The sequence below is a fragment of the Drosophila elegans genome, unplaced genomic scaffold (assembly GCF_018152505.1).
Source record: "Drosophila elegans isolate 14027-0461.03 unplaced genomic scaffold, ASM1815250v1 contig_814, whole genome shotgun sequence".
NCBI classification, from domain to species: domain Eukaryota; kingdom Metazoa; phylum Arthropoda; class Insecta; order Diptera; family Drosophilidae; genus Drosophila; species Drosophila elegans.
This window is the reverse complement of record NW_024546167.1, coordinates 2237802-2264070: the sequence shown is the minus strand read 5'-3', so window position 1 is coordinate 2264070 and position 26269 is coordinate 2237802. Positions and strand designations below refer to the sequence as shown.

General features: G+C 38.0%; 4 protein-coding genes across 5 annotated transcripts in view; 1 reads left to right on the top strand and 3 right to left on the bottom strand.

Moving 5' to 3' along the window:
* Positions 1-144: 144 nt before the first annotated feature.
* Positions 145-1241, bottom strand: LOC108142094. The gene is made up of 2 exons (XM_017265789.2): positions 663-1241; positions 145-589 (listed from the first exon to the last, which is right to left on the bottom strand). The coding sequence occupies exons 1-2, from the start codon at positions 1108-1110 to the stop codon at positions 552-554; spliced, it is 486 nt and encodes a 161-aa protein (XP_017121278.1). The 5' UTR covers positions 1111-1241; the 3' UTR covers positions 145-551.
* A 278-nt stretch (positions 1242-1519) lies between these two features.
* On the bottom strand, positions 1520-2494 carry LOC108141735 (fat body protein 2). Its single transcript, XM_017265228.2, has 2 exons — positions 2089-2494; positions 1520-2019 (listed from the first exon to the last, which is right to left on the bottom strand). The coding sequence occupies exons 1-2, from the start codon at positions 2410-2412 to the stop codon at positions 1573-1575; spliced, it is 771 nt and encodes a 256-aa protein (XP_017120717.1). The 5' UTR covers positions 2413-2494; the 3' UTR covers positions 1520-1572.
* A 703-nt stretch (positions 2495-3197) lies between these two features.
* LOC108141898 (L-ascorbate oxidase) lies at positions 3198-13769 on the bottom strand. Of its 2 annotated transcripts, none has more exons than XM_017265508.2 (5): positions 13379-13769; positions 9130-9477; positions 6455-6636; positions 4301-6388; positions 3198-3856 (listed from the first exon to the last, which is right to left on the bottom strand). In XM_017265508.2, exons 2-5 carry the CDS (start codon positions 9332-9334, stop codon positions 3452-3454), a joined length of 2880 nt encoding a protein of 959 aa, XP_017120997.1. In that variant the 5' UTR covers positions 9335-9477; positions 13379-13769; the 3' UTR covers positions 3198-3451. The 2 variants fall into 2 exon arrangements, with proteins under 2 accessions (XP_017120997.1, XP_017120998.1); XM_017265509.2 differs by having other exon boundaries at positions 13631-13769.
* Positions 13770-15405: 1636 nt separating this feature from the next.
* LOC108141908 overlaps positions 15406-26269 on the top strand; it is a 45632-nt gene continuing 34768 nt past the window's right edge. The window contains 2 exon segments of the mRNA XM_017265521.2: positions 15406-15752; positions 25081-25524. Of these exon segments, the coding sequence (XP_017121010.1) occupies positions 25481-25524 (44 nt within the window). The 5' untranslated portion in view covers positions 15406-15752; positions 25081-25480.

Here is a 26269-nt window from a genome sequence, read left to right as displayed (position 1 = left end):
TATTACATTTATGCCTTAACATTTAAATATTTGCTACAGAATCTGAACCTGAGATAATAATAATAAACACTTCATAAATGAAGTTTACCAAATCAAGTGCCTAAGTATTGTATTAGTCAACCTAATAAATATGTAGTTTTCTTATTATATATATTTTGTATTTTTATTTTGTCAATGATTTCAATGACTTTTTGTTTTAGAGTCTCCAAAAGCAAGTCTAAAATTATAAACGGTTTCATATAATCTGCATTATACTGATAATAAATCTGTTTCTACAGCCTCATCGTTTGAAAATGAATCGACTTTGTCCAAAATTTGATGAGGTGTCTCAGTTGTCTCCACTTCAGGAAAATCAAAGTTTTCCAATTGATGCGCATGGTTTTGATCATAAATTTCCATTTCGGGCTTGGAAGAAGTTGTTCTTGGCGCCTCAATCATCTCTATAATGTCAGATTCAAATTCCTTCGATGTCTCTATTTCATGCGAATCGCAAAGTTGCACTTCGGTCTCGAAGGAAGAAGAAGTGGTCCTTGGCGTCACGTTCACCTCCATTATGTCAGATTCGAATTCTCTTCCAGGCTGCTCTTGTCTAAAAATTATTCAAGATTGGCTTAAGAAAATATTCCAATAAAATATTTTAATTAACTTGAGCTTGTACTTACGCCTGACCAAAAGGATTCTACGGCAGCGTTTTGGAACACAATAGTTAACGCTCGTTGCGGCCTTCATAAACTTTGCATTTGGTCGTCTTCTCAATCTCATCATCTCTCTTAAAATAACCGACTTAAATAGAGGCACTGAAGATCCCTGTGGTTGTTTCCCAGCACTCTTTAGTTTCTGTGCCAAGCCCTTCATTATTGGATTTGGACGTTTTTTGATTCTCTTCGAAGACCTTTTTTGGGGAACGGTTTTGCTCTTGGCCAATTGACGTGCCCGTTGACGGGGACTGGTTCTTTTCTCTTCTAAATCACCAAAAATTGGACTGACACTTGTCTTGCTCGCGGGAATTCTGACCTGGCGACCCAGGAAGGAGCATACCGACACTGCAACGCCACAGTGAATGCAGCTACTTTGGAATGGACTCGAATAATTCGACATTGCTAGATACATGTGTATTAAGCCAAAGTTATGTAAATAATAATTTTTGCAGTTGTTGATCTTTACGACAATTTTGTGAGATTTTAGTTTAACTTTCTTGACTGTAAGTGCTTAGGAAATTTTTTGATTAGAAAAACGTATTTGAAATTGGTTTCTATGTTTCAAAAAAATTCAAAAGCTGATTAATAAAAATGTGCAGCGATTAAATTAAAGTAAAATAAAAGTAATATTGCAAGCCTTAATCGTGTTCCTTAAGTAGTTTCTGTAAAAACAAAATTTTTTGTGAGGTATGATTTAAGTTTAGAGTAAGGTAAGATAGAGTTTTATAAGACAGGTATTGTTATTTGATTTATCGTTTGATAATCTAGTTGCAACTATCAAATAACCAGTTAACCACCCAAGGATTTACTAAAAAATTATATTTAGATATTATAATCTCTCAATCCTGGCACTCTTTATTAACCATCTCGCTTTTCACATCTGCCAGTGCATCGTGGGCATGACTTCCTTGAGCTGGCCCATATTGACGATCCACATGCTGCCGTTCTTCATCATTTCCATCGCGTGGATCATTTGGATGGCAGCCTCCGCGGGCATCTGGCGCTTGGCACTCTCGATGGCCTCCACCATGGACTCGGAATGGTGCCAGGTGACGTTGTCGCGCAGGTTGGCCATCATCTCGCTGTTGGTCAGTCCTGGGCACATGGCCATGAACATGACGCCGGTCTTCTGGTAGATTGTCTTGTCACCCATTGAGCGGGTGAAGCCGAGGATGCCATGCATGGCGGCTGCATAGACGGCAAAGGCGGGTGCTGGCTCCAGGCCATAAACGGAGGACATGTTGACCACCATGCCGCCCATGCCCATTTGGGTCTTGTCCATGTACGGCATGGCCATCATGGTGGAATGGATCATGCCAGTCTGAAAGAGAAATTTCCAAGAAAGGGGTTGAAAAATAAGTAATGCAATGAAAGGTGTAAGCTTCCTTACCAGGTTCATGCCCATCGTCGTCTCCACATCCTTGTCGAGCAGGACACCCTCGCCGTGGATCATGACATCGATGTGGCCCATCATCTGGCCCATTTTCCTCATCGCCTGATCAATGGACATCCTGTCCATAAGGTTCATTTGCATGAAAACCACCTTAACGGCGGGATTGATGGCCTGCAGCTTCTTCATCATCTCGACGTTCTCCATGCGATGCATGATGCCCATCATCTTGATGTCCTTTTCCATGAGCTGCATCATCATCTGCCAGCCAATTCCGCTGAAGCTGCCAACGTAGACAACATTCTTACCGGTCCAGTCGAACATTTTGGCTTGAGATTGGGTGCTGGGATTTGGACTGACTAAGGCTGGTTTGCGATGGGATGACTGACTGTCTCCGTCTGATTTGATTCCAGCAGGTGACTGCACTTATATAATATCCCAGATGCACCGAGCCCAGATGTCCAGCGCATCTGCTCCGATATCGCTGTCTCACAATGCAATAACAACGCCATAATTTCGGCTATCTTCCGGGAGGTCAGCGGGTTGAAGATCAGCTCCCTGCACTTGTTGATACTTTGAGTTGGAAAAGACGACAACAAGTCTCTCGCCAGCTGTTGCCGGTGGGGACCAGATAAGACTGCCGTCGACGTCGAGGGCGTTGGCTGGTTTAGCCGATCTTTCACCACCTGACGACACATCAATATAACTGATTCTAATATAGAGTTTGATAAAGACAATGTTGCAATAATTAGGAAATGTTGCATCACATTTGATTTAGGATATAAGGTATTCCCTTTTATAAATACAGTACATCATTTCAGATAAGCATCATTAACATTTTCTGATTCATCGTTGAACTGCCAACGATTCATTTGCAATATTTAACCAATCTAAGTGATCTAAGACATATTTTATTTATAGCAAGTATTGCATCTTTGGCTTGAACTTCAGTAAATATATACTTGTTTTAGGAAACATGGTATTCCCTTGTATATTCTGGTTCATCATTATATGTGGCAAGTAATACTTTGCAATATTTAAATATAAAACATATTATTTAAAAAACAATAAGCATTCATATAAAACGTAATGCACTAAAAACACCATTATTTCTTATGAAAACATTTTTAAATATTTTTATTTAAATTTTAAAACACTTATTTAAACATTTTCTTAGACAATCACAGATGTTTGGGCTACAACGATGCGTGGTATGGAATATATACAAATGCTAGAGAACAATTATTTTTTTTAATCAATCAAAATCATTTCATTTCATCATTTCCTCCTCCGTCATCAATAAATAATCTCTGAATTTCGATTGGCAAGTTTGGGAATGCTGCTCTTTTTCTAAGCCCTCTTCCTATTGATAGAGTTTTGCCAGCACAAAACTACTGAGCAGAGCAATCAAAGTGGGTGCCAATCGTGATCCCCCGCCTCCAGTATTTGGTGGTTTCACTGTTGTTGGCTTGCTAGATTCCGAGTCTTCTGCACTGCCACCATCAGACTTTAAGTCGGGATTATAATCGCCGCAGGTGGGGAAGTTCCCCGGCACCGGGACCATTTGATCATCGTCACCCACTTTGAAGACCAATGCCATGCCAATCTCCGCATGGAACTCGATGTGACAGTGGAAGAGCCAATAGCCGGGATTGGAGGCCTCGAATCTGATGATGGTGTAGCCTCCGTCAGGAATGGTGACTGTGTCCTTAACAGGTGGATTGTCAAGATTCCGTTTGAGTAAATTAAATTGGTCGAGTTGTTTGATCTAAAAGAAAATTCAATTTTTAATATTAAATCATATAGATTAATATACATTGTATTTGATATTATGATTTCATATTTAACGTTAATATCAGGTTATTATTTTTACTAATCAATTTTTTTTTTATGATATATAAAATATAATGATGGCTTTATCAGTAGGACAAAAACAGGTTGTATAATATTGCAAAATTATATGTTAATATAATTGATTTAACGTGAAAAATATATGATTTTTAATTAGCTTTAAAATTAGTATTTTTAAGTTAAATAAGGTTAAAATTTTAAATACATTTTCAGCTTTTAAAATCTATTCCGAAAATATTTAAATAAAAATATTTAACAATATTTAAAATAACTTAGCCATTTAGGATGAAATTATAGCGTAAAAGATCTACTACGTTTCTTTTACCAGTGTTTAGTTAGTTAGTTAGTTTTGGTAACTCACCATTTCAACTGTGACATTGTCGCCCAATCGCTCCAATCCCATCACTCTAAAGGCGTTCCCGTGCAAGTGGAAGGGATGGTTGGCGTAGTACTGGAATCCCTCGTCCACGATGATCAGCTCGACCACTGCACCCAAGGGCACCTGGAGAACGTGATGGCACTTGCAGAACTCCTTGCGGCAATCGATGCCCTTATCCGCCAGACTCGTTTCGTTACAAAAATCAGAATCCTTCAGCTGACTCCTTGAAGGAAGCAGTGCCAGCGAGGGAAACTTCAGCGTAATGTGATTCAGTTGAGGGGTATAAAGTCGGTTCTGCTGTGTCATCTCCATGTCCATGGCATAGAGATCCTTGTCGTGGAAGTCGGGATTGTTTTTGGTGTAAAAGTCGTAGTAGATGAAGAATTTGTAGTCCGCTTCCGGCTTAAGGGTATCGTGATCGATGCCAGACACATGATCGTAAATGGGCAGGGCCCTCATCTCCGCCACGGTTTTGGTGTCCGGATATCCAGGACCCCGGTTCATCACATTCAGTTCAATGCCCTCTGCCTTGTGGCCGTAACTTAATTCTGCGGTGGGCTCCTCGTCCGGAGCACCTTCATAGCGCAGGATGGCCACTTGAAATGCGGAGGTGAAGACTTCGCTGCAGTCCATCAGTCCTTTTAGTCGAATCCAATAGTTTCCCACCTCAAGATTGGCATTTAGCACAAAATCAAATCGCTCGCCGGAATAGGTCACGATGGAACCCACATCCATGGCCTCGATGTCAAAGCCATCGGAGTTAATTGCTGTCAGATTATGACCATCTATGGAAACCACGATCGGACAGTTAAGGTACTCGGCGTTTATAATCCTGAAGCGGTAGCGAAAACCTCTTCTCACCGTATACACCTGGTGGGGTACTAGTTCCAAGGGTATCTTGTTGAGATTACCCCTCTTTTGGCGGGAATTCACAGGAAAGAGTTTTGTGGTATTGGTCTTGGCCAAACGAGCCTGTCGCGGTAGAGTTTGCACGAAATCCACCTGAGATTTGGGCAGTGGATCCAGTGGTTGCGAGGTCCTCTCCTCTCCCGACCTGCGATGGGTTTGCTTGGCCTCCGCCCAAATGCGGTTGTAGTAACGTCCTCTTCCATTAACAAGCAGGTTGTGCGGTTTGTTGTCTCCCCTGGAATGATGATGATAGGAAAATATGCTGGCCCCCGTATCGTGTATCCAATCCTGGACAACCATCACGTGTTCGCTTAGGTCAAAGTCGTAGAGTCCTCCATGAGGTTCGGCTGTCTTGGGCTTCCGGATGATCAGTGCACCGAAGACACCATCGCCCCTCTGCATTCCAGTGTGCGAGTGCCAGAAATGTGTGCCCGAGAGATCAGCGGGGAAGGTGTATCGGAAGGTCGCATGCGGGGTAATTGGGCACTGGGTGATGTGGGGCACACCATCCATATAGGGTGTCTTCTTCTGGTGCAGACCATGCCAGTGTATAGAGGTACTCTCGCCCAGCAGATGATTCTTCACGTCCACCACTATCTCATCGCCCTCGCAAACTTCAATCGCTGGTCCCGGCATCATGCGATTTACCACAGTGATGCTTCGTTCGAGACCATCACCCATGACACAGTGAGGTCGAGAGCAATCCGTTAAGTTTCGAGGGCAATCGTAGCAGGCTTTCGAAAAGGTCTGATACCACTCGACCACAAAAGTATAGCGACAGGTCATGGGTTCAGCACCGACTTGACAGTCCCGGTTACAGGGATGCTTGCGATACCATTCGGCTGTCCAAATGTCATCAGTGGTTTCTTCATCGGGATCCTGGAGCTCCTCCATCCTTGCCGTTTGGAGTGGTCTGCAGTAGGGACAGCAATTCCGCTCCTCTAACCTTGAGGCTGGACAATCTTCGGTCAATTCCGGACAGCTTCTTCTATACGTGTTCATGACGATTTGTCCATTATCCAGACGTCCGCATTCGAGAAGAGTGCAATCAGCGTCGTTGTGCCAGGACTCACCCACTGCATACAGGGTGTGATTGTGCTGACAGTGGGTCCTTACGCACTCGCCACAACAACTGCCCTCGACACTGCGCAGTTCCGAACCCTGTTATATGCGAAAACATTGATGAGAAAACAATCCTCTACGAATATGATTATTTATCCCACTTACCACTTCACAGTAGAACTCATTGCAATCCACTTGGGTCACCACAATATGAGCCAGTGGATCCTTGGCCACACCAGCAGCACAAGAGTACACCACACAGGGATCTCTAGAGGCAAACCACACGGCTCCGATCTCCTTGCGATAAGTCGTGTTGTGTTCTTGGTACAGACATATAGTACTTTCAGCTAAAAAATAAAATTATTTCTTAAGCATGTAAGTTATGGTAATCTTCGTAAATATGTCTATATAATCTATATTCTTGAGTTGCAAAGAAAAACAAACATCTCAAGGAAAATTTTAATCGTGCAATTATTCGGCTTTGTTCTTGTTTGGCCTGGCAAACAATCGTTTAGTGACACTAAGCCTCTGGTAAATATAATTCACTGGATCATAAAAAAAAAACAGCCGGAAAGAAAAGTCAAATAAGCAATTTGAGACCAAAACAATTTTCGTTGGCTTTTTGTCGGAGTATCACGCGCCTGAGATTCGCAATTTATAGCTCATTTAATTGAATGCATGGCTTAGTTTCACACTTGGGCATTTCCTACATATGTCTTGGATGCCCGAGTGCTATTATTAGTTCATAAATGTTCATTACACGTGCTAATTGTTCGGCCTCAGGTGCCTTGAACTCTGAGTCACAGACGAGTAGACAGGTGTGAATTTATATGAAAGTGAGAATTACTACTATGTGTATAATGACTTAGTTCTCACAATAAAAATGAAAACCAGTTCTATACTTATATTTAAATATGAATTGATGTTTTGTGAAAGTCATACAATTCAATATCCAAAGTTCTATTCGTTTATAAATAAAAGGTAATATTTAAAAAATAATTAAGAGTGACGCAAAGCCGCCCATAAATCTCTTTTCAACAGTGAAACAGTAATTGGATTCACATTCTTTAGACATTTTATCTGGATGGCCACTTTGATTGCTTGTATAGATTGCGTCAAGTGTCGACACTCGTATGTAAATTAGTGCACACACATTCAAGAAGAAGTTTGAATATAAATTAAAGTGTCATCAAGATCCGGATCAAGTTAGGTATGCTGACGCGCTGGTTACAAATTTATAATTTTTGCGGGTAGTTCTAGTTTAGTAGTTGCCCTTTGTCAATGTCGCATGAGTAAGTTTTTGCTTGTAATCGGATATTGGTGGCGGATCTATGGGAAATTTCAAGTGCCCGACTTATCTTCATAAGCCCCGCCATAGGCCCATAAACATTTCTGATCAGGAAAACGGCTTAGCCAGGCCGAACGAAAATTTAATATTTCGCAGTTCTAATCAACACCCATTGGAAACAATAACCATTGGTAATCGGAAAATCACTGTTAAAAATACTCACACATTAAAAAGCAATTACCTTTAAGAATCAGATAAGCTGATAAGAAGTTCTTGTTACGCTTCCAAGAAACAGGTTTCTGTAATATTTGTGGCATATATTGGACTATTGTTAAGATACAACTGCAACACAAAGTGTTATCTTATTATTTTTTAAATATTTGCTTAGCTTTTATGGTTTTTGTTCAGTTTCACAGCCCACCTTTACATTTTTGTAATTTATTACTTTCTGAAGTTAACACAATTTTATTATACTACCCGATTTTAGATGTTTTGTTTAATGATTTATAGTCTTAAATAATAGACCTATTTTTGACGAGGCTAAACTCAGAAAAGAAGTTTATTCGATTTTTGATGGTAACCCATTTTATGCCAAGAAAGGCTTTTAAAACTTCTTCAATAGCAAAACACATTATTCATGAATGAATCAACAGTTTTGCTGTGAAGTGAAATATGGGCTTGAGACATATGGGACTCAGGCTCATCCTGGTTGGGATTTCTTTTATTTTTTCCTTTTTTAAGGGAGACTGGGCGATGTCAGCAGCTGTTTGGCATATAAATTATACCGTATGCGAGTAATGCACGTACCTCGTACATATCGCCAGCTCCGTTAGGCGGATGTCTGTCAGTTAAGCATTAAGGCCGCATTTATTGACTGTTTTTCGGTGAGTGTGAGTGTGAGTGTGAGGGGATTTCAGCGCTGGGCTGCATCGTTTATTGGCTCGTTATGGCCATTATTATGATTGCTTGCCAACCCGACGTTTGTTTTAACCATCAAGCACTCGCTTGATTATTTGCCGGACTTACGCAAATTCACATGCCAGGTGGGCAGATACTTATTTTTCGCATGTCAGTGGCAATCGCTGTTAACATTGTCTAAAGAAAATATAAATGAGTATATTTTACAAGGCGCTAATGCTTATGACGGCATTAAAATTGGTCAAGGTTGTTTGCTGTTAATTGCCACGTGTGATTAACGTGTGATTCTTCGGCACAGGAAAATAAAATGTTTTTTCCGTAAAAATTAAAAGTTATAAATTGACATTTTTTATTATTATTATATTATTTTGAATAATTTTTATAATTATAATTAGAGATTTATTGTACGTTAAAAACTAAAATGATCAGCCTCATCTTGAGTAGAATGAAATGTTTAACCCAAGCATTTTGTCTTAAAAAATATGTAAAAAAAAAAATAATTAAGAAAAATGTTTTTGTTTCTAACAAACAATTTAAATAACAATAATAAAATGCTCTTAAAAATAGTAATTTAAATTTTAAAACATTATAAAGTGTAATCCTTTTGCTAATAATTGGTTTTTTGTGCACTCACCTGCTGATTCGTTTACAGTTTGCAAGCCACTGGCGTGACTCACAAACTGCAGCAGCGCTGTTAGGACGACTGTTAAGCGAGGTAATTCTGTTAGTCTGCTGTTGACAACCCTCATTTTGTTGTTGGTTCCGCTTGGCCTCTTTGTTTCTTTTGTTTTTGTTGCTGGAGGCTGGCTCATTTGGTCATAATTATGGCTTACGCTCATTCAATTTGAGGTTATTGTTTTGGTTTTTATCCCAATTGTTGCTGGTTGGCTTTTTTTCGGCTATGATTGTCTCTTATTGAATATTTTGGAAGCTATGGTGTATGGTTATGCGGAAGTTGTTGTTGACTTTAGCCACAAACTGCCTGCAAATGAGACACATAAAATGAACATCGACTATTATTAGTACAAGTTGTGGGCTTCAATTACACTTAATATTGTTATTATATGTATTTATTCAGCTGCTGATTGTGGCATTTAATTTCAAAGCTTATTGGAATATTTCTCTTGTTGTACCAATTATATTTGACTTGCTTGGCAGATGGTCTTGTTGACTGTTAATAAAACGAGTTGCTCTGGCATTAAAGATGTTATAATACTTTTAATTGAAGTCAATTCTGATATATGTACTTGTGTCGGAGCCGAGAAGAAATTCTTTGCCCTCGTTCAAGGCCATTTTACACCTTAGTACGCGAATTTAAACATTTGGTTTGGATTTTATAAAATGCTTAAAATAAAATAAGTTCAAATTATTATTGGGCTTAATATTAACTCTTGATAAGCAATAGTTTAAAAAAATACTTCTTTTGATATGAAAGTATAGCGTGCATCCTTAAAGCTTAACCATTCATTTAATGAGTTGTTCATTCTTGCATGTTTTTCCAAGTAGTTAGCTCATGTTCTAATTCTTTTCTTTGTTCTATGCTGCTTGTTGTTTTTCCTATCTCCACCCAAAACTCTTTTTCCTAATCAGTTTTCTTCTAATAAACAATAACAATTACCCAAATTGTTTTTCTCTTGTTATTGCCAAACTCAATCAATGGAAATATCCTATAACCCTATAACCATATTAGCCTGGCATCCTGTATTGACCTCGTCGCCCAAAAGAAAGGAGCACGCACATGGCCGAAAAGGGCAAACATATGAGGCTATATATTGTATATTAAGTTAAGTATGATTTACGGCCTGACTGTAAATATCACGCATACGCTCCGTAGTGCCGTTGTTTTTGCTTTTGGTCCTATCAGCACATGGCCAGCAAGTTGAATCGCCGGTTTAACTCAAGACAGTGGCACATTCACATTCACACACACACACACACACACTCACACATACAAGGCACGTACGAATTTAATTAATTAGCACGCTGTTCCTTAAACACACACGCACACAGCGGCACAAGCTCACGTCCGCCAATGGGTCCACTGTCCATAAGCCAAAGTCCATTGGAGCCCCACACATGAAGAAAACTGCGCATAAATTATGAAAAGAAGGAAGGAAAATTCGAAACAAATGGCTCAAGACATTTTTCATACACATCAAGCTGTGTTTATGCTTCAATTTTCTTGGCAGAGAACTCAATATAAGATACGTCCTTTGAAAAATAAAATTGATAACAAAAATCAACAAGTTTGAAAAAGTCTGCAAAATAATATGGGTCTCAAGTTACATTAAAATGTGGCATTAAAATATATCTAATTTTTTTATAAAGGAAAAACATAAAATTAAAATAAAATTGGAACATTTAAATAACTTTAAATATTTTGAAACATTTTGCTACATATCATAGAGTATTCAGACTTCGCTTTTATTTTTTAGCAAACAGCTTTCTTTGTCTTCCCTCACGACTTTCGCTTTTACTTGGCAGCACTTAAAGAATCTTAAAGATTTATGTACTGTGAGTACCTTAAGGGCCAATGGACCTAACGCACTTCCGTTAATTGGGACCTAAGTACCCGCCTGCCTGGCACTCAATTTAAGTCTTGAAAAAACAACATAAAAACACAAAAAATTTAAAACCTATTAAAAGATATTTGTAATCGCTTAATAAGCTATATACAAATTTGGAATAAGCTTTGCTGCCAGCCGGAACTAAAATATTAATTAACGGACAAATGAGTAATCAATCAAAGTTCAAATATTTGTTTGATGTTCGATGTTTCCCTTAGGTGACTTTTAGCTCAATTAAGTCTGATCATCTTTCACATATCTTAAGTGGTTTGGACCGGTACTTTTTTGCCGACATGAGTAAACTGTTTGGTAGTAATACATTTTGACAGACAATCACTTTAATTAACATGCCTCATTGATTCTGAATTAGAAAAGTCACGTGGACATTGACCGCTTATTCATTGTGTATGTGGAGGCTAAGATCTGGGTTTTGATGTGAGCTGTCATCAAAATCCCACGAGGGTATTCCCTGAAAATTAGCACCTGGAGCGAAGTGTATTTTAACGATTTTCTTTTGCGGTGACCTAATGAATATTTATTTTTTATTTCTTCAAAATTGATCTCAACTTGGGTAGGCTTTCGATTCCTCTTGAATGAGTACGGTGACTGGAGATACCCATACAATTTACATTTTAAATCTTGAGAAACTAGAACAATGGAGGTTTTAGATGATCGAGCCTTAATTCGAATTAACTTAATAATGGTAATTTTTTAATAATTATTTTATATATATTATACTAACGTAAATTAATAACTAAACAGCAAGGGTTACATAAAGGCATTTACTTATCAAACACCGAATTTAATACCACATATTTAAGAGGATTTAACGTTTGCACTTGACAAGTTTTCACAGCTTGTCCAACACAAAGTTATTTAACCAAGCATTTCAATTTTAAGCGCATTCTGGTGGGCCTTTTAACCCGTCATTGATTGAATTTAATCAGATTACTTTAATTGTTTGTTTGTTTAACGGCCAATTTCTTTCTACCAACACTAAATGTCTCTGGCAATCAATCAGAAAAGGTTGTTATGCAAAGTTTGCTTTTATAATTTTTTGCCTCGGAATTTTGTGTATTTTTCCGTATGGTAGGTACTACCAAATCACACGTTCGTAAAAAGGTTACATAATGACCAAAGTGCTTTCCATTTCACGTTTTTACATATAAATATTAGGCTTGTTTATTATAATTTGATTTACTTAAGACCTTTTTTAACGAGTATCTTCCCTGGCTGTCCACTTATTTTGACAACAATTAGCCGATGCTGTGGCTGCTGCGGCTGCTGCTTGACCGCATTTCCGATCTCTTTGTTGGCCATATGTTGGGGTAGGCAGCGAAAGAGAAAAATGCGATAAAAACATGGCAAAAGCGGAGATGGAGTGGAAGGTTTTTAAGCGGCTTATCGCAGATCCGGCGTTACGATGGCCAATTGGGGTTCCCGTTTTCTCCCTGGGAAATCCCTGACACATCACCCACCACGAATTTTAAGCAAGGTTCTGACCAATACACCTATTGCTAGCCATGGTCAGCCGGTTTTCTCAACGAACCAGTCTTCTCTGAGCTATTTTTACTTACAAGCCGCGACCAAAACAAAAAAAACCAAAATCAAAACAAACTTTGGGTCATGCTCGAACCGAGTTACGTGCCGACGTGAAAAAGAAACAAAGTGAAGAACAAAAACCCAAAACCTTTTGTATTTGCTTATGTTCATTTAAAAAATTCGGCTGTAATTTATGAATTGTGAATCATGTATTTGAAAGATTAATCTTGAGGGCCTTTTCTTGTTGTTGATTATAATCTCTACGGGTAAATGAATGAAGCAATTATTTTTTGTGCTGCTATTCTTGGCCAGTCAAAAAACAATTTATGGGATTTTTCTCAATGTCACGGCCGTTTGTAAATGATTAGGAGATGGGAGAATAAACTGCCCAAGCGTCGAATGGAAAGTTCCCATCAAAGATATTAAATAACTTATTGTGTAATTTTTAAAATATTTAATTTTTTACATTTAGGTTTCCATTATTTGATTGGAAGTATTTTTCTATGGAATAACTAACTTTTTAGAATATCACGATAAATAAAAGAGTCCAATAAAATATTTGTTAAATTTGGTTTCAATCAGATTGTTTTAACTTGTCAACTAAATTTCTTTTAAAAGCCTTTATTTTGAAGGCACAACAGTACAAAAATGATTTTATTTCATATTTGTTAAGCAAAATTTCGCCACAAGTGACATTACTGTGACTTAAGTGTTATATCAAAGTTTCTGTTTATGAAATGTTTATGGAACACAATTAAAACATTTATGGCCTACGTGAATTGTGTTAGTCAGTGTGCGCTGAAGTTCCCGCTCTGTTGGCTTTATCCCAGCGAGTTAATTCACTTATCACACGACTCTGGGCATTATGATATCACCAAATACTATTTGCTTAACACAGACGCGACCGAATTTTATTACGTTCAGATAAAGGTCTGGTTTTAAATTCGTTCGAAACTCAATCACACGAGGATTGGCGGTGCAAAGTCCTTACAAATTAGGGATACTTTCGTGCCGTTTATCAACTACCATAGATGCGCACCGCTCGCCGCTTAAACCGCAACTAACTCGCGCCGAATGCAACTTGGGCGCTTTTGAAGATAGCCAACGACGCGCCAAAGAAAACGCGCTAAAACTGAGTGTGATTTCAGCCCAGTTCATGACGGAGTCTCGACCCTTTTGGCCCGTTCGCTTCGCCTGCTTCGACTGCTTCGACCGCTTCGGCAGCTGATAACGGGGCCGAAACGATCGGCTAAGAGAGCCAGCGATCGTAAGAGAGCGGCCTGTTGCCACCGTAATTTACCCGCACTTGTTGGCCATGTTAACACACGGTACGCGGTTAACAGAGATCTTGGGTGGTTATCTCCATTGATTGGTCGAATGTTAAGAGCTCCCCTCAGAAGCTGCCGACGCGTCTGGTTTCCGTGTCTTGATTAGAATTCTTCACCTTTTCACAGCTGTGTCACTCGGTGCTACTCCACAGTCACTGAGCTTCTGTCGATCTTTGCATTTATTAAACATTGTCCCAGCATATTTGCATTGATATTTTAATTTTAACCAATGTCTACGCTGCTCTGCGCTTGTTCGTTTTGATTGCTTTTTTTTATTTTTCAATATGAGTCCCAACTATTATTGGAATGTAGTTGCCATGATGGGGAAACTGGATTCTTGAAATCGAATTGATTGCTACTTGATATTGCCACCGCCATTAAATAGAATATTAATTAATTGGTGGGTGTCAACCGAATGGGTATCATGATTTTGCACAGTATATTGATCTTGGTGTATACATTTCTAAGAAACCGGGTATGCGATAAAAATATTTGTTGATTGATTTAAAAAACTTGTTTATCATTTTATAGATTAAATTATTGTGTTTAGTAAGTAAGATATTAATAAGATAAAATCAGATTTATATCAAGAAGAAATTAAAGCTTATCAGCGCAACCGTTTAAGGCAACAGTTTATTATCTAAATTTTAATAAAAATCGCATTTATAAATTCTTTTCCTAAATTAAAAAAAAAAAAACCACTTAATAGAGATATTTTCAAGCAATAAAAAGTTTTAAACTCTTAAATGCTGTTAACTATTTAATTTTTTTAGATAACTTTTTAAAAACTCTTGAAACACAGAATTCTTTTCGATTTAAATTCGGTTAGAAATTACCTATGATGTTCACTCAAATTTCAACCGAATTTCAACTAAAGGGGTTTCTTTGTCAACCTGAAAAAGTAAGACTTATTCATTAAGAAAATTATTGGATTTGTTTTAAAAGACCTTCGGTGCGTAATGCTGTAAATGTTTGTATAAACTATTTTTAAAGGTTAATACACTTTTTTATGTTTAACATGATTTAGGGATGTCAAGATTATTGTGACCCTACAATTTAATGCACAATTTGGGTAACACAGCTAGCATTCTTAAAATAAGGAATATAACTATTTGAAAAGACAATAAATTCTTATTATTTTTGGTTTTACATTCTGTGTTGTTATGTTTTAGGTAAAAATAATAAATAAATACAGAAACATAATTTTATAAACTAAGCTTTATAAAATATTTATGCTCAGTGTACCGCCAAGCCGTATTCACCACACATTTCAAAGAGATTGAGAGGTAAAAGCTCCGCTCTCAGTCTTTCGGCAACTTCATCCGGCAGCATCCTGTCAATGGTCCTCGCGAAGGCTCCCCGAACTCATGCGACTCGAGGCCCGAAGGCAAGGAGCCCACGCTGCATACTACGGATAGTACTATGGCATGTCCTTTTCACAGGCTGCGCGCTGCGTTCAGTTTTCCGCATTGGTTTCGGTTTCAGTTCGCTTGTGGACGTGCGTGCGGCAAGAACCTGCTGGTAGAGAATCGTACCGGATCGGACCTGGTTAATGGTCACTGGTTACTGGTTAGCGTGGCTCAAATCGAACGGCTATCGCCCGGATGGACGAACGGATAGACTGTGTCAATATGTCAGTGTTAGTGTGAGTGAATTTCCTTGGGCGGACTAACAGGTTCGCCGTCTTAACAAGTGTTAAAGTGCGGCCAAAAGTATTTTCAACAAAAATACGACAAAAAGTAAAAAAAATCTGGTGCCGCCTCTGATTTAAGTCGAAAGTTTGCCTAAAGGATTAAAACAGCCACTTGGACTTTTAATAGGTAAGTTGTCTGGTTTGTTTTGGGTTTTTTTTTTTAGAGGGCTTTGATGCCCTTTTTGTTTTTTAGAACTGTCGCCTTTGTTTTCCGGTCCCGACCTTTAATGTCATCCCCTGGAATTCTTTTAGTTGCGGCTGTTTCTGTTGTTGCCCACTACCCTGGGAGCCATAAAATAAATCAGCCAAAAATGTAGGTGGCCTTTTGTGCCGACTTCAATTTATTTTGGTCTCCGATGAGCCCAAATTTTCATGCGGAGATAATCTATAGTAATGGCATGTGTGGTGTTCCAGTTATGTGTAGTATGAAATTAGCAGCATATTTATGAAAATACATACGTAACCCCTTTATTACTGGGAACTAAGCGATTAAATAAATTTATTAGGGTATTGATAAAAAGATTAAAAAAGGTTTACAAAGAATTTAAAATAGTTAAAGCAAAATATATAAAGCTATGGTATGCGGATATTAAAACAATATTTAAGAAACTCTTATATATTTTGTGGGCTTAAAAATGCTTATTTTAACGTCACTGTTGGCATTTTCTACCTTTTTCTGTTTCGCTTTTTTTTCCTTTTTATTTTAATGTAGTTTTTGGTGTTGGCCAGCGGCAAAAAGGTTTTATTTATGGCCTTTTCAGATTGGCCCAATGCCCACGATACATTTGCGAGACACTTTTTCAGTGTCGAAAACTTTTTTGTTTACTGTCAACTTTGGTGACATTTTATGTGGACCACGCAGGCAGGCACCAAGTGCAATAAACATAAACACAAAATAGTCGCTAGTGCCGAACAAAGAAGCTGTAAAAAGCCGCCAAGAAATGCCAGTTAACTTTCCTCACATTCATCAAAGTTTTCGTCTTTATGCGCGTTGCGTGCGAGCAATGAAAATCCTTTATGCTTCGTAATTGAGTTATGAGGCGCTACCAAGAACAAGGATGAAATAGCCTGGAATACTTAACAACCAACCTACTCACACTTGGGGATAATCTAACAGGCTGTCTAAAGGTTGTACTTACACACCCAAAAAAAAATGTAATGTTCCTTAAGAGGAACATCGCAAAGTAAAGATTTATATTGAAGGTGATTTAGCCAATAGCAAATTGAAATAAAAAAACATGATTCTATACGTAAGGCAAATTAAATATTTTATTTTCAACTCGTGATAAAATAAATATTCAAAATTGTTACCTCTTTAAGATTGCCTCGATATATTTGAATTTTAACAAATGTAAAATTCTTTAATTTATTTATTTTATTATTTATAATTTATTTTATCTATTTTATAAAATAAACATATATTTGCAATTTATAAATAAGTCCAATTAAGAGTATTTGCCCGAGAAATAATTGTCTGAAAAAAAGGCAAAAGAATTCAAAATTACCAAAAAACAATTAAACAACTCAACTTTTTGCTGTGTAAGACAGACGTCACAGACATTCAAACCGGGAGAGTATATTACTGAAAAAGGATATAAAACAAAGCAGGAGCAACCATGAAAGAGTGAAGCAGACACGAGAAATGTAATTAAGGCGACAGAAGGAGCACCAAGGAAAGCAGGACGGATTGGCCATAAAACATGTACGCAAACAAAAATTGAGGCATAAACTACAATTGTTCAGATTATTGCACGTCGTGAGCTTAATGCAGCGGACAATGAGGATTTGAGGACTCGTTTCGCCAACGGCAAGGACTGGGAATGGGATGTCCTTTAATGGCTTTTCGCCTGCTTTATAATTTCGCAATTGTCATTGTCGTCACTGGCATGTAATTTTGCTTTATCGAACTGCCGTTTGCCTTTGTTTCTCTCTCTCTTTTTCTCCTTTTGTGTGCCAGCTGAAGTGGTGGTCTACGGCAAACGGGGCGTATACACAATATGAATAATTTATGTTTAAATTGGAAAATGGCCCGCAAACAAATAAAATCCTAATTGCACTGAAGGCACTAGCTGAAAGGGGTTGCATAGGTTTTGAGTTCAAGTAAAGTCGTTAGCTGAGGTTTTTGACCTTAAAAGAGCAGAGAAAAAATTTTAAATTAAAATATGTTTTTTTTAACCAATTAAGCAAATTGATTCTATACGTTTAAGTTTCCTGTTTATTTTTTTATAATTCGATTTCAAAATGTACAGAAATCAATGGCGATTATATTTAATGGTTATTGACAAACTCCATTTACTTTTCCGCTCACGTCGTCGTCGATGTCATTCATTTTATTCATTAAGTTCTGTGCATAAAGCGAAGGTAATAAATTATCCTTTTTGAGCCGAAAAATTGCTAAATAAATCGGTACCTTAATGAAAACTGTTGAAAATTCGATCACATCGATTTTAATTTTGCGTTCATAAATCAAACTTTTTGTTTGATGATTTTTGACAAGAATTTAGCAATAGACTATAAATTCAAATACTAATACTAATATACTTACCTTAAGAAAGTTACACATTTATTTACATATTAGCAGTTTGAAAAGTAACTTTGTCTCAAAAGCTTAAGTTTTGTCCAATTAATTTATGCTAAAAGCAAAGTAGTAAGTCAAAGCCGCAAAAACTTTCAAGACCTTTATTGATAAAAACCGGATAAAGTTACCTAAATGAAAAAGTTCCATGGGCCTTGCTTTTTTACCGACAGCATAAACTCGAGATATTGGACAACAGGTTTTGAAAAATGCCACTAAAGGTAAAGTTTCCCTGATGGAAAGTGGTTAGCGCAAAATGCGCCCAAAAGCATTTGCAATGAAATTCCAAGAAAATGCTAAGGAAGAGTGGCTAGAAAAATGTTTCCTTTGGCTGCCCGCGGGGACAGGCGGCCATCAACGGGGACTTCCCTTTGGGGAGGGGGGTGCGAATATGGGTGGCAAATGGGGGTGGTCGTGGGCGGTAGCTGGGAATGTCACCTCGGACCCCTCGAGCATCGAAAAAGGAGCGGGGGCCTGTCATCGACAACAGCTGCTGCTTTCATGTCTGTGACCTACTGACTTGTGTAGCCTACTTTCCGGCGCTCCACCCACTCCACTTGCACGCTCCTGCGGAAGCTGCGCTTAATGACAGCGCCGGCCTTGCTGCATTTCTCCGCCCCATACCCCACACCCCCCCCTTAGAATTCTCTGGCACTGACGTTGACACAATTAAGAGCATGAAAAATACTTTGAAAATTTAATTAAACAGCCCGCCATTGACGTCACCACATAACCGAGTTCATCTTAAGTATGTGGATGCCTTGTCGCCTGGAGGAATGCGTTTCCACGCATCCCACTGAACGCCATTTGTCAAATGCTCTCGTGATCTCATCGATGTCTTTTGTGGCCTGATTGCCATTCCGCGTGACTTAATGTCGACCCGATAAGAATTTCCCAGTTTCGACTGCTATTTGCACGAGTAGTTAGAGAAAATATGTTAGCAAATGATACGGTTGATAGCAACTGACAAGCAGCAATCATTTCTTAGATCATTTCTGGGGGACTTTCGTAAAAATCGTGTTATGCAATTGTGAAAATATTGTGAGCAAGAACTGGTGAATTTTTGTGAACTACGTTTGTTTAAACTAAAAACTTTAATAGCTAAACTTATTTTTTTGATATAATGAGCCATTGAACCTTGAAAGCCTTCGATCAACGATTGTGGATTGTTTTTGATTTATATGTTTGTCTAACCCATAAAATCTGTTTTACATAAAAGCAAACACTTGCGTTAACAATTTGACAAAATCCAATACATGAGTTTCGGCTGAAAACAAATTATTTAACCTAAAATCTCGACACGTGATGCAAACACACGTTGAATCAGGTGGGGGAATGGGCATGAAAAGTGCCTGGCAAAATGTAATTTAAGTCTGTAAAACATTTACTTTATGGCAAATAAAATGTACTGCCAAGGGTGAGTCGGTGTGTTTGCCTTGGGTTTGCAGGCAAATATGTTTGCTTTTAATTAAAGGCCGGCAGGGACATTTGCCGAACCAGAAACAGAACCAGAAACTAAGCAAGCTTTTGCCAGCCGAGCAAATTCCGATATCCGATGGGAATGAAATAAAATATTTTTCAATATTCCAGTGCGAACGGGCTGACGATGAGGGCGCGCATCTGTGCAACTATTTCAACTAACATTATTTATGTGAAATCCATGTTCTATTATATGTCATAAGTGCTGTGTCGGCTATGGAGAATAAAAAGAAAATAGTTCCTCAGACAGCCTGCCAATGCCGCTCGCCCTTCTACTTTGTCTGGCTTAGTTCAAATATTTTTACATGTCAAACATCAAAAAAGGGAAAAAAAATTGCGTTTAACCAGGAACCACTGAGTAAAAGTAATGGGGTGGGGTTTCAGAGAAAAGCAAGCACTAGAATAAGTTATGTACGTATGAATGTATGAATGTGGGCCATCCGGTTGAAGAGCTCAGAGGCAGTTGAAGAGATTTTCAAAAGTTACGCAAAAATGAAAACACTGCCAAGTGGAGCCGGGCCATAACTGCCAATGAGAGTTGACTGATGCGATGGTTTTCCACAAAAACTAGCGAATAACGTTGGAGAACGGGAGGGAAATCAAAAGGAAAACATAAATTGCACTCTGTGATGACAGCTGCTGCGGATGTCGATAATAAATCTTTATGCTATGATTTCGCATTTCTAGTTTCTTTTTAAAGTGTTTATCGATGTCTGATCTAGACGAAAACGTTTTACAACTGAATTTTCAGGAGAGAAATTGCTGCAAAAAGCTTTCTTCAATTGATACATTTGTCATTGCGGGTATTTGAAAGAGTGATTCAGGTATTTATAAGTAAAAAGATAAATTGTTTTGTTATTTGTTGTATGGAACAGGTAGAAGTGTTGTCCCTATCATGTATATATATTCTTGATAAGGAACAAAAGTTTACTAGTTTAATCAGTTCAAGAAGTCTCTCAATTTAGTTGGTTTAAGGAATATTTTATTTTTACAATAGCTGCAAGGATATACAAAGTTCAAACTTGAAGCTTGCTTCCTTTCTTGCTATTAAATTAGTTTCTATAACGAACACTTTTATCTATAATTTTTTGCTTATCAAAGAATTAAGTTTATTTGATAAACATACATTTTCTTTACATTGTGGAATAGCGTACTGGAAATATCTTTCAAACAATAAACAATAAAATTAAATTACAAATAAACACTCTTTATAAAGTTCATAATGTTTTCTATTAATTTAATACATTTATATATATTAATTGCGGATCCTAACTTTGCAAAAGGCTTTTCTCTCTGCTTTTCTTTCTTAATTATTTATGCATCTGTCAAACATATACTTCATATGCATAAGAATCGGCTTGGCTGGGTGGAATAATAAATGGCATAAATTACAATTCAATTTCTTATGGTCTATTATTTAATGCCTGACAGGGGGAGGACTTTCAGGAAGCCGCCACGCCCCCGCTACTTTTCCCGTTTTGGGGCGTCGTCCTGAGAGCCATAAAGTTGGAGCTGCTGCCAAATAGTAATCATATTTTCGGGCTAAAAGCAGGCAGTACCACAAGCACGCTGCGGATAATCCCATTCGGTCCAGGCCAATGATTTCAAATGCGCCGCATGACGGTGGGTGGCCGCCATCCTCTTTTCTCCGCCTGATCTCGGCGTATTCATAATTCGATTTTTCACAATTTTCCCCGTTGCCCCTTGTTTATCTACTTAGGCGCCCCATTTGCTGAGTTGCTTTTTGCCCTGGCCAATGTTTTTGCGATTACGTGTGTCCTTCCCTTTGTTCTCCAGGATGTTGTGGAGTTGGTCAGACAAACGAATTATGGATTTCTTTCTATTATCATGGGCCAATGCTCTTTTTGCTCCGATGTCGGATTATTGCGGCTCCCTTTTGTTATTCTGAACAGGTCGAAATCAGATAAAAAAAACGACTTTCTGAAGATTAGCTGAAGTATGCCAAATACCAGAAACTTTTCCTCTACAGTTGCAGATGGCATTATTTGTGATATTTTCATACAGTAATGTTCCAAAACCAAATAGATATATTGTCTGTTTTAGATATACATGTTCTGCAAATTTAAATAAACTTTAAGAATAAAATAGAAATCACCTATCCTGATTGACCTAAATGTCTTGTTTGATTTTCAAACATTTCTATTTTAGTTCACAAAAGATTTTTACTTCAAGAACTTTTCTTTGATGCTGATAAATAATGCATTTCACGGCAGACAGACACAAACAATAAAGTGAAGCTAGATTGCTTGTCATTTGGATAAATTTTGCCTGGAAGCAAAAAAGTCAGATAGAGTTTTCCTTCTCATTTTTTGCAAGGTGTTTTTTAACCAACAAAAGTAAATAAAGTATGTAAATTGAGTTTGAATATCTTAGACTCGTATTCAAATATAAAAATGTTAGAAAAATCGCCATAATTTATTTGAATTTGTACAGTTTTATAAAAAAATGTTTACAATGTTACAATCTTGTCAATATTTCTGAAATGTGAAGCTTAAAACATGGTTCTTAATTTAATAACATATATTTTTCCCGATTTAATTCAACATTGGCTTATTAATTTCAAATTTTATGTGAACATTATAATATTTACATTTACTTTATAATATTCAAAGTTTTAGAATGCTGATTTGTAATTGGAACATACCTTTTCCAATTGTAAGGGTAATCCAGACATGATCCTTTAAGTCTTTAAGTTTTTTTTTCGATATCGGGCAGGAAAAGGAGGTGCTCTGTCTTTCGCAGAACTTTGTGCCCGCCATCTCGCCTTCAGCTCTTGGTTGGCTCTTGGCTCTGGTTGTTTCCGCTCTGGACAATTGGACAATGGCCGGGCTGACCTTGTTCGCAGTGCTTTTCCCGCGACGCCGGAGGAGCTCGCTTCCTGGCCATTGATTTTCGCCATCATCACCAGCATCGTTGGCCGCTTGCATCTCTAATTTACAAGGAAAACGCAACTCGATTTATGGGTCTGTGTGTTGCCATTTGCTGCACTCTTCATTTGCACATTATTTCGCTGCAGCGAAAGGGAAACGTTTTGTTTGACCCAAAACTTTTTCTATTTAGTTTCGTCGTAGTTTTGTTTTCAGAAAAGTTTTCCTTTTCCCCTTCCCATTTCGAAGTGACTTTGCTGCATTTTTCTATTGGACTGTGGGCAGCATTGTTTCGGATTTTCCTTTTTTTTCGCTGGCACAAGCCCACACCAGGAATCTGATTCGAATTCCGAATCCAAGTCAGCGTTATCTGCGTCCATTTTCAGTGTGTTTTTATTGTGTTTTTTCAAGGCGGTTCCTTTCCCAGTTGGGTTAATGTGGCGTATGAGTGACGTTGCGTTTATGCAATTAAAATGGGTATTTCGTGTATTGCAAACTTTCAATTTATTCCGGCCATTTATTTATACTGTCCTCATAAATAATGTCTGCATGAGCGAAGTTAAATTACACACAGATAATTGAAAATGCAAAAGATTTTAAATAAAAATATGCATTTATTCAATGTGTTTTTATGTGTAATATGTAAATTATGTAATGAAATGTATAACTTAGAGCATTTATTACTAGCTAATAAATTGAATTAATATAATATTTTAATTTGTTTTTGTTAAGATCTATCGAAATCTATTCTGCTATTAGAATAACAATAGTTTAGAGTAAAAATCGCTTTGTAATAAACATATTATCAGACATTTAAGTACAATATATGTATAAATATACCAATTTTTAAAAATGAAAAATTCAAGAAGATAAACTTAAAACGTTGTCTTTAAAATGAAGCTCAGATTTCTCAGTTGCTGCTTGCTTGCCAAAGCCGCGACTGAACAAGAGTTGACATCCCCGGAGGCATTTAAACAAATCGCTTCCATCACAGCACAAAATTGGCAAAAACTTATTATTCACTTTTGCACACATTGGCGCATGAGACTCCAAGGGAATCGACCGAAGGACTTGATAGGGCCCATCCTCGAACATGCTGAGCCTCACTGAGCAAGTGATTGATTTCGGGGGAGTTGGCTGAAGACTGAGAAGTGCCACTAGCAGGCGGTGCAGCCGTGAAGTGGAAGTGGACGAGCGAAGGGGGCTAAAAGCCCAAAGACAAAGCGCGAACTGAAAGCACTCAGCGACGAGGACCTGCTCCTGTCAATCCTCGGCGGAGGCAGCCACTTAATGAATGGAAAGTCTCTCTAAACGCCACAGAGATTGATGACGCACTTGATGCTGGCCCAGCTGCTCACTCGGAATCTCATTCTGACTGCAAGCCGTATTTCCTTTTCTGCCGAGTGTCCTTTTTATATAGTCAGTCACTCAGTCAGTTGATCGGTGGAGTGGTCTTGTCGCTACCTCTGCTCTGTTGCCTCGTCTCCCGCTTCCGTTTAACCAACATTTTGTCATTTTGACAGCGAACACATGGCCCCGGCTTACTCCTCCCGAGTCCTGGTCCAAATGCTGCTAAAGTGCGGCCAAGTAAAAAATTTGCATACTCAGCCAAAGCGACCGAGAGACAAAAAGGGAAGCGTAGAAGCGTATATATATATAGGAATTCCCAATGCAGGTCTGTCTCCATATCTGGCCACATCATTGGGTCATAAAACTGCCGCAGTGATGAGGCACAACGCTTTCCTTGAACCTAGACTTTCGCTTTTCTCTTTGTATTGTGTTTTCGCTTCATTCGTACTTTTGAAAATTTCCTCAAATTCATTCCGTTTTTTGCCTGCTGGGGCTTACGTGGCGTATGCGTTATTTCCGCCAGTCTTTTCAGGGGCCTCTACTCCCTGTTTGATTTTACAAAGTGAAACAATGAGTTGTAACTTTTATTATAAGAAGGATTTTTGCTTATACCATTTTAAAAATCTAAAGGTTTCTTGTATTGTTTAATTATTTGGGACCTATGATTTGTAATAGTATTTTTTGTTTTTTCGAGCTATTTACAATATTTATATTGTAATTTTAAATTTACCTCAGTAACCTGAGTGCAATTAATTTTCGTTTTGATTAAGTTTAATTTTATAAGATCCTTGACGACTGATAAGACCCTTGCAACTATTTAGTCAAGTTCTGTCGACATATACTTATTAAGATAGCAACATTTTCTTTGCAACTGAAATCCCAATTAAAGTTTAACTATGATGGCACTTGCCTTGAGGAAATACTTGAGAAATGCGTTCCACTTAAAATATCTAATTAAATTTGAGTTTGTCAAAGGAAACTTTTGCGCAACTGGGATTTCTTCAAGTATTTGTATACACATGTGCAGTCTTTTCTGTTCATATACATTAACATGTATCTTAAGGACATACAACGCATTACTGCACAGATATTAACCCAATCTCGGTTTGCATATTACTCTTCTAAAGTCCTTGGAATATATTTTGTTTCCATTTTATTTTCAGCCAAAGGACAAACGAGGCGCCGAGGGCCAGAAGTGGGAAAAGGACGATGGAAGGGGAAGGTAGGCAAAGCTAAATCCACAAACCCAAAGCCACCAAATGCAAGTGCAGAACAAACTCAGCTTCGAGTGCTGAAGAACCAAGAAGGAAGGAAGAGAAAGTGCAACCTGCGCCCAAGTCTAATTAAAAAGTCTCGCCTCAGGCTGCAGATTGCTCATACGCCGTGTGGAGCGCGAGTGCCCGGGTGTTCGTATATGTGTGTGCCAGCTTTTGGTACGAATCTAAAGTTTACAGCTCGTGAAAGTCAATCGAGTGGAGTCGGAGATTTTGTTCGATTTTCTGGCGAGCCGTCAAAGAATTAGTTTGGCATGCGGCTGCTGTTGCCACAACTGTTGCCTGCAACATGGATGGCGAAAATCGGATTATACTCAATGTGGGCGGAATAAGGTAAGTTTTTAAAAGTAATGTTAGTCTGATTATACAAAAAACTGTTGAAAAAGTAAAACTAAATTTAAGACATCAATTAAAAACGAAAAGTTGGAACGAGTTTATTTATAAAGCTTTTGTGCGTTTAAAAAACGGAATATTGTTTTTGACTTTGCCTTTAGGTGCAAATCATTTCAGTTAAATTTGAAAACGGGAATGTTGTTTTAAATTAATAACCCATTGAAAATAAATTTAATTATAAACCAAAATTGTATCTTTCTTGTGCTTAAAATGTATTTATATTTCATTTATAGCTAGTTTGCTAAGTTTTCATGCTTCTGCGGGGCCTTTGTTTGTGCTTTTGCCAAATCACGTAGCACATCCTGTTGATTTAATATATTCGCCATATTTGTGTGGCCATAGAAACACACTCCCTTTCAATCCCATTTTGCTCATTTCGGCCATCGACACTGTGTTATTGTTGGACAGGATATTTGGCCAGGATAGTTCCATGTATTTCCGTCATTATTTGAGCATTGTTGTGATTACGCTTGGCAAAACAATGGAAGCGATACGGAGTCTGTTATCCTAGCCAACAATATGAAAGGGAAAAAATAAGAAAAACAGAATAGAACAAGTAAAATAGTTCACGATTTGCGTTACAACCGGAAATGTTGACTCTCGTCTGTGTGTGTGGTTCAGTTTCGGCTTGTGTTTCCGTATGTACTTTAATGTAAATAACTGTACTCTGGCTTTGAGTTGTAAG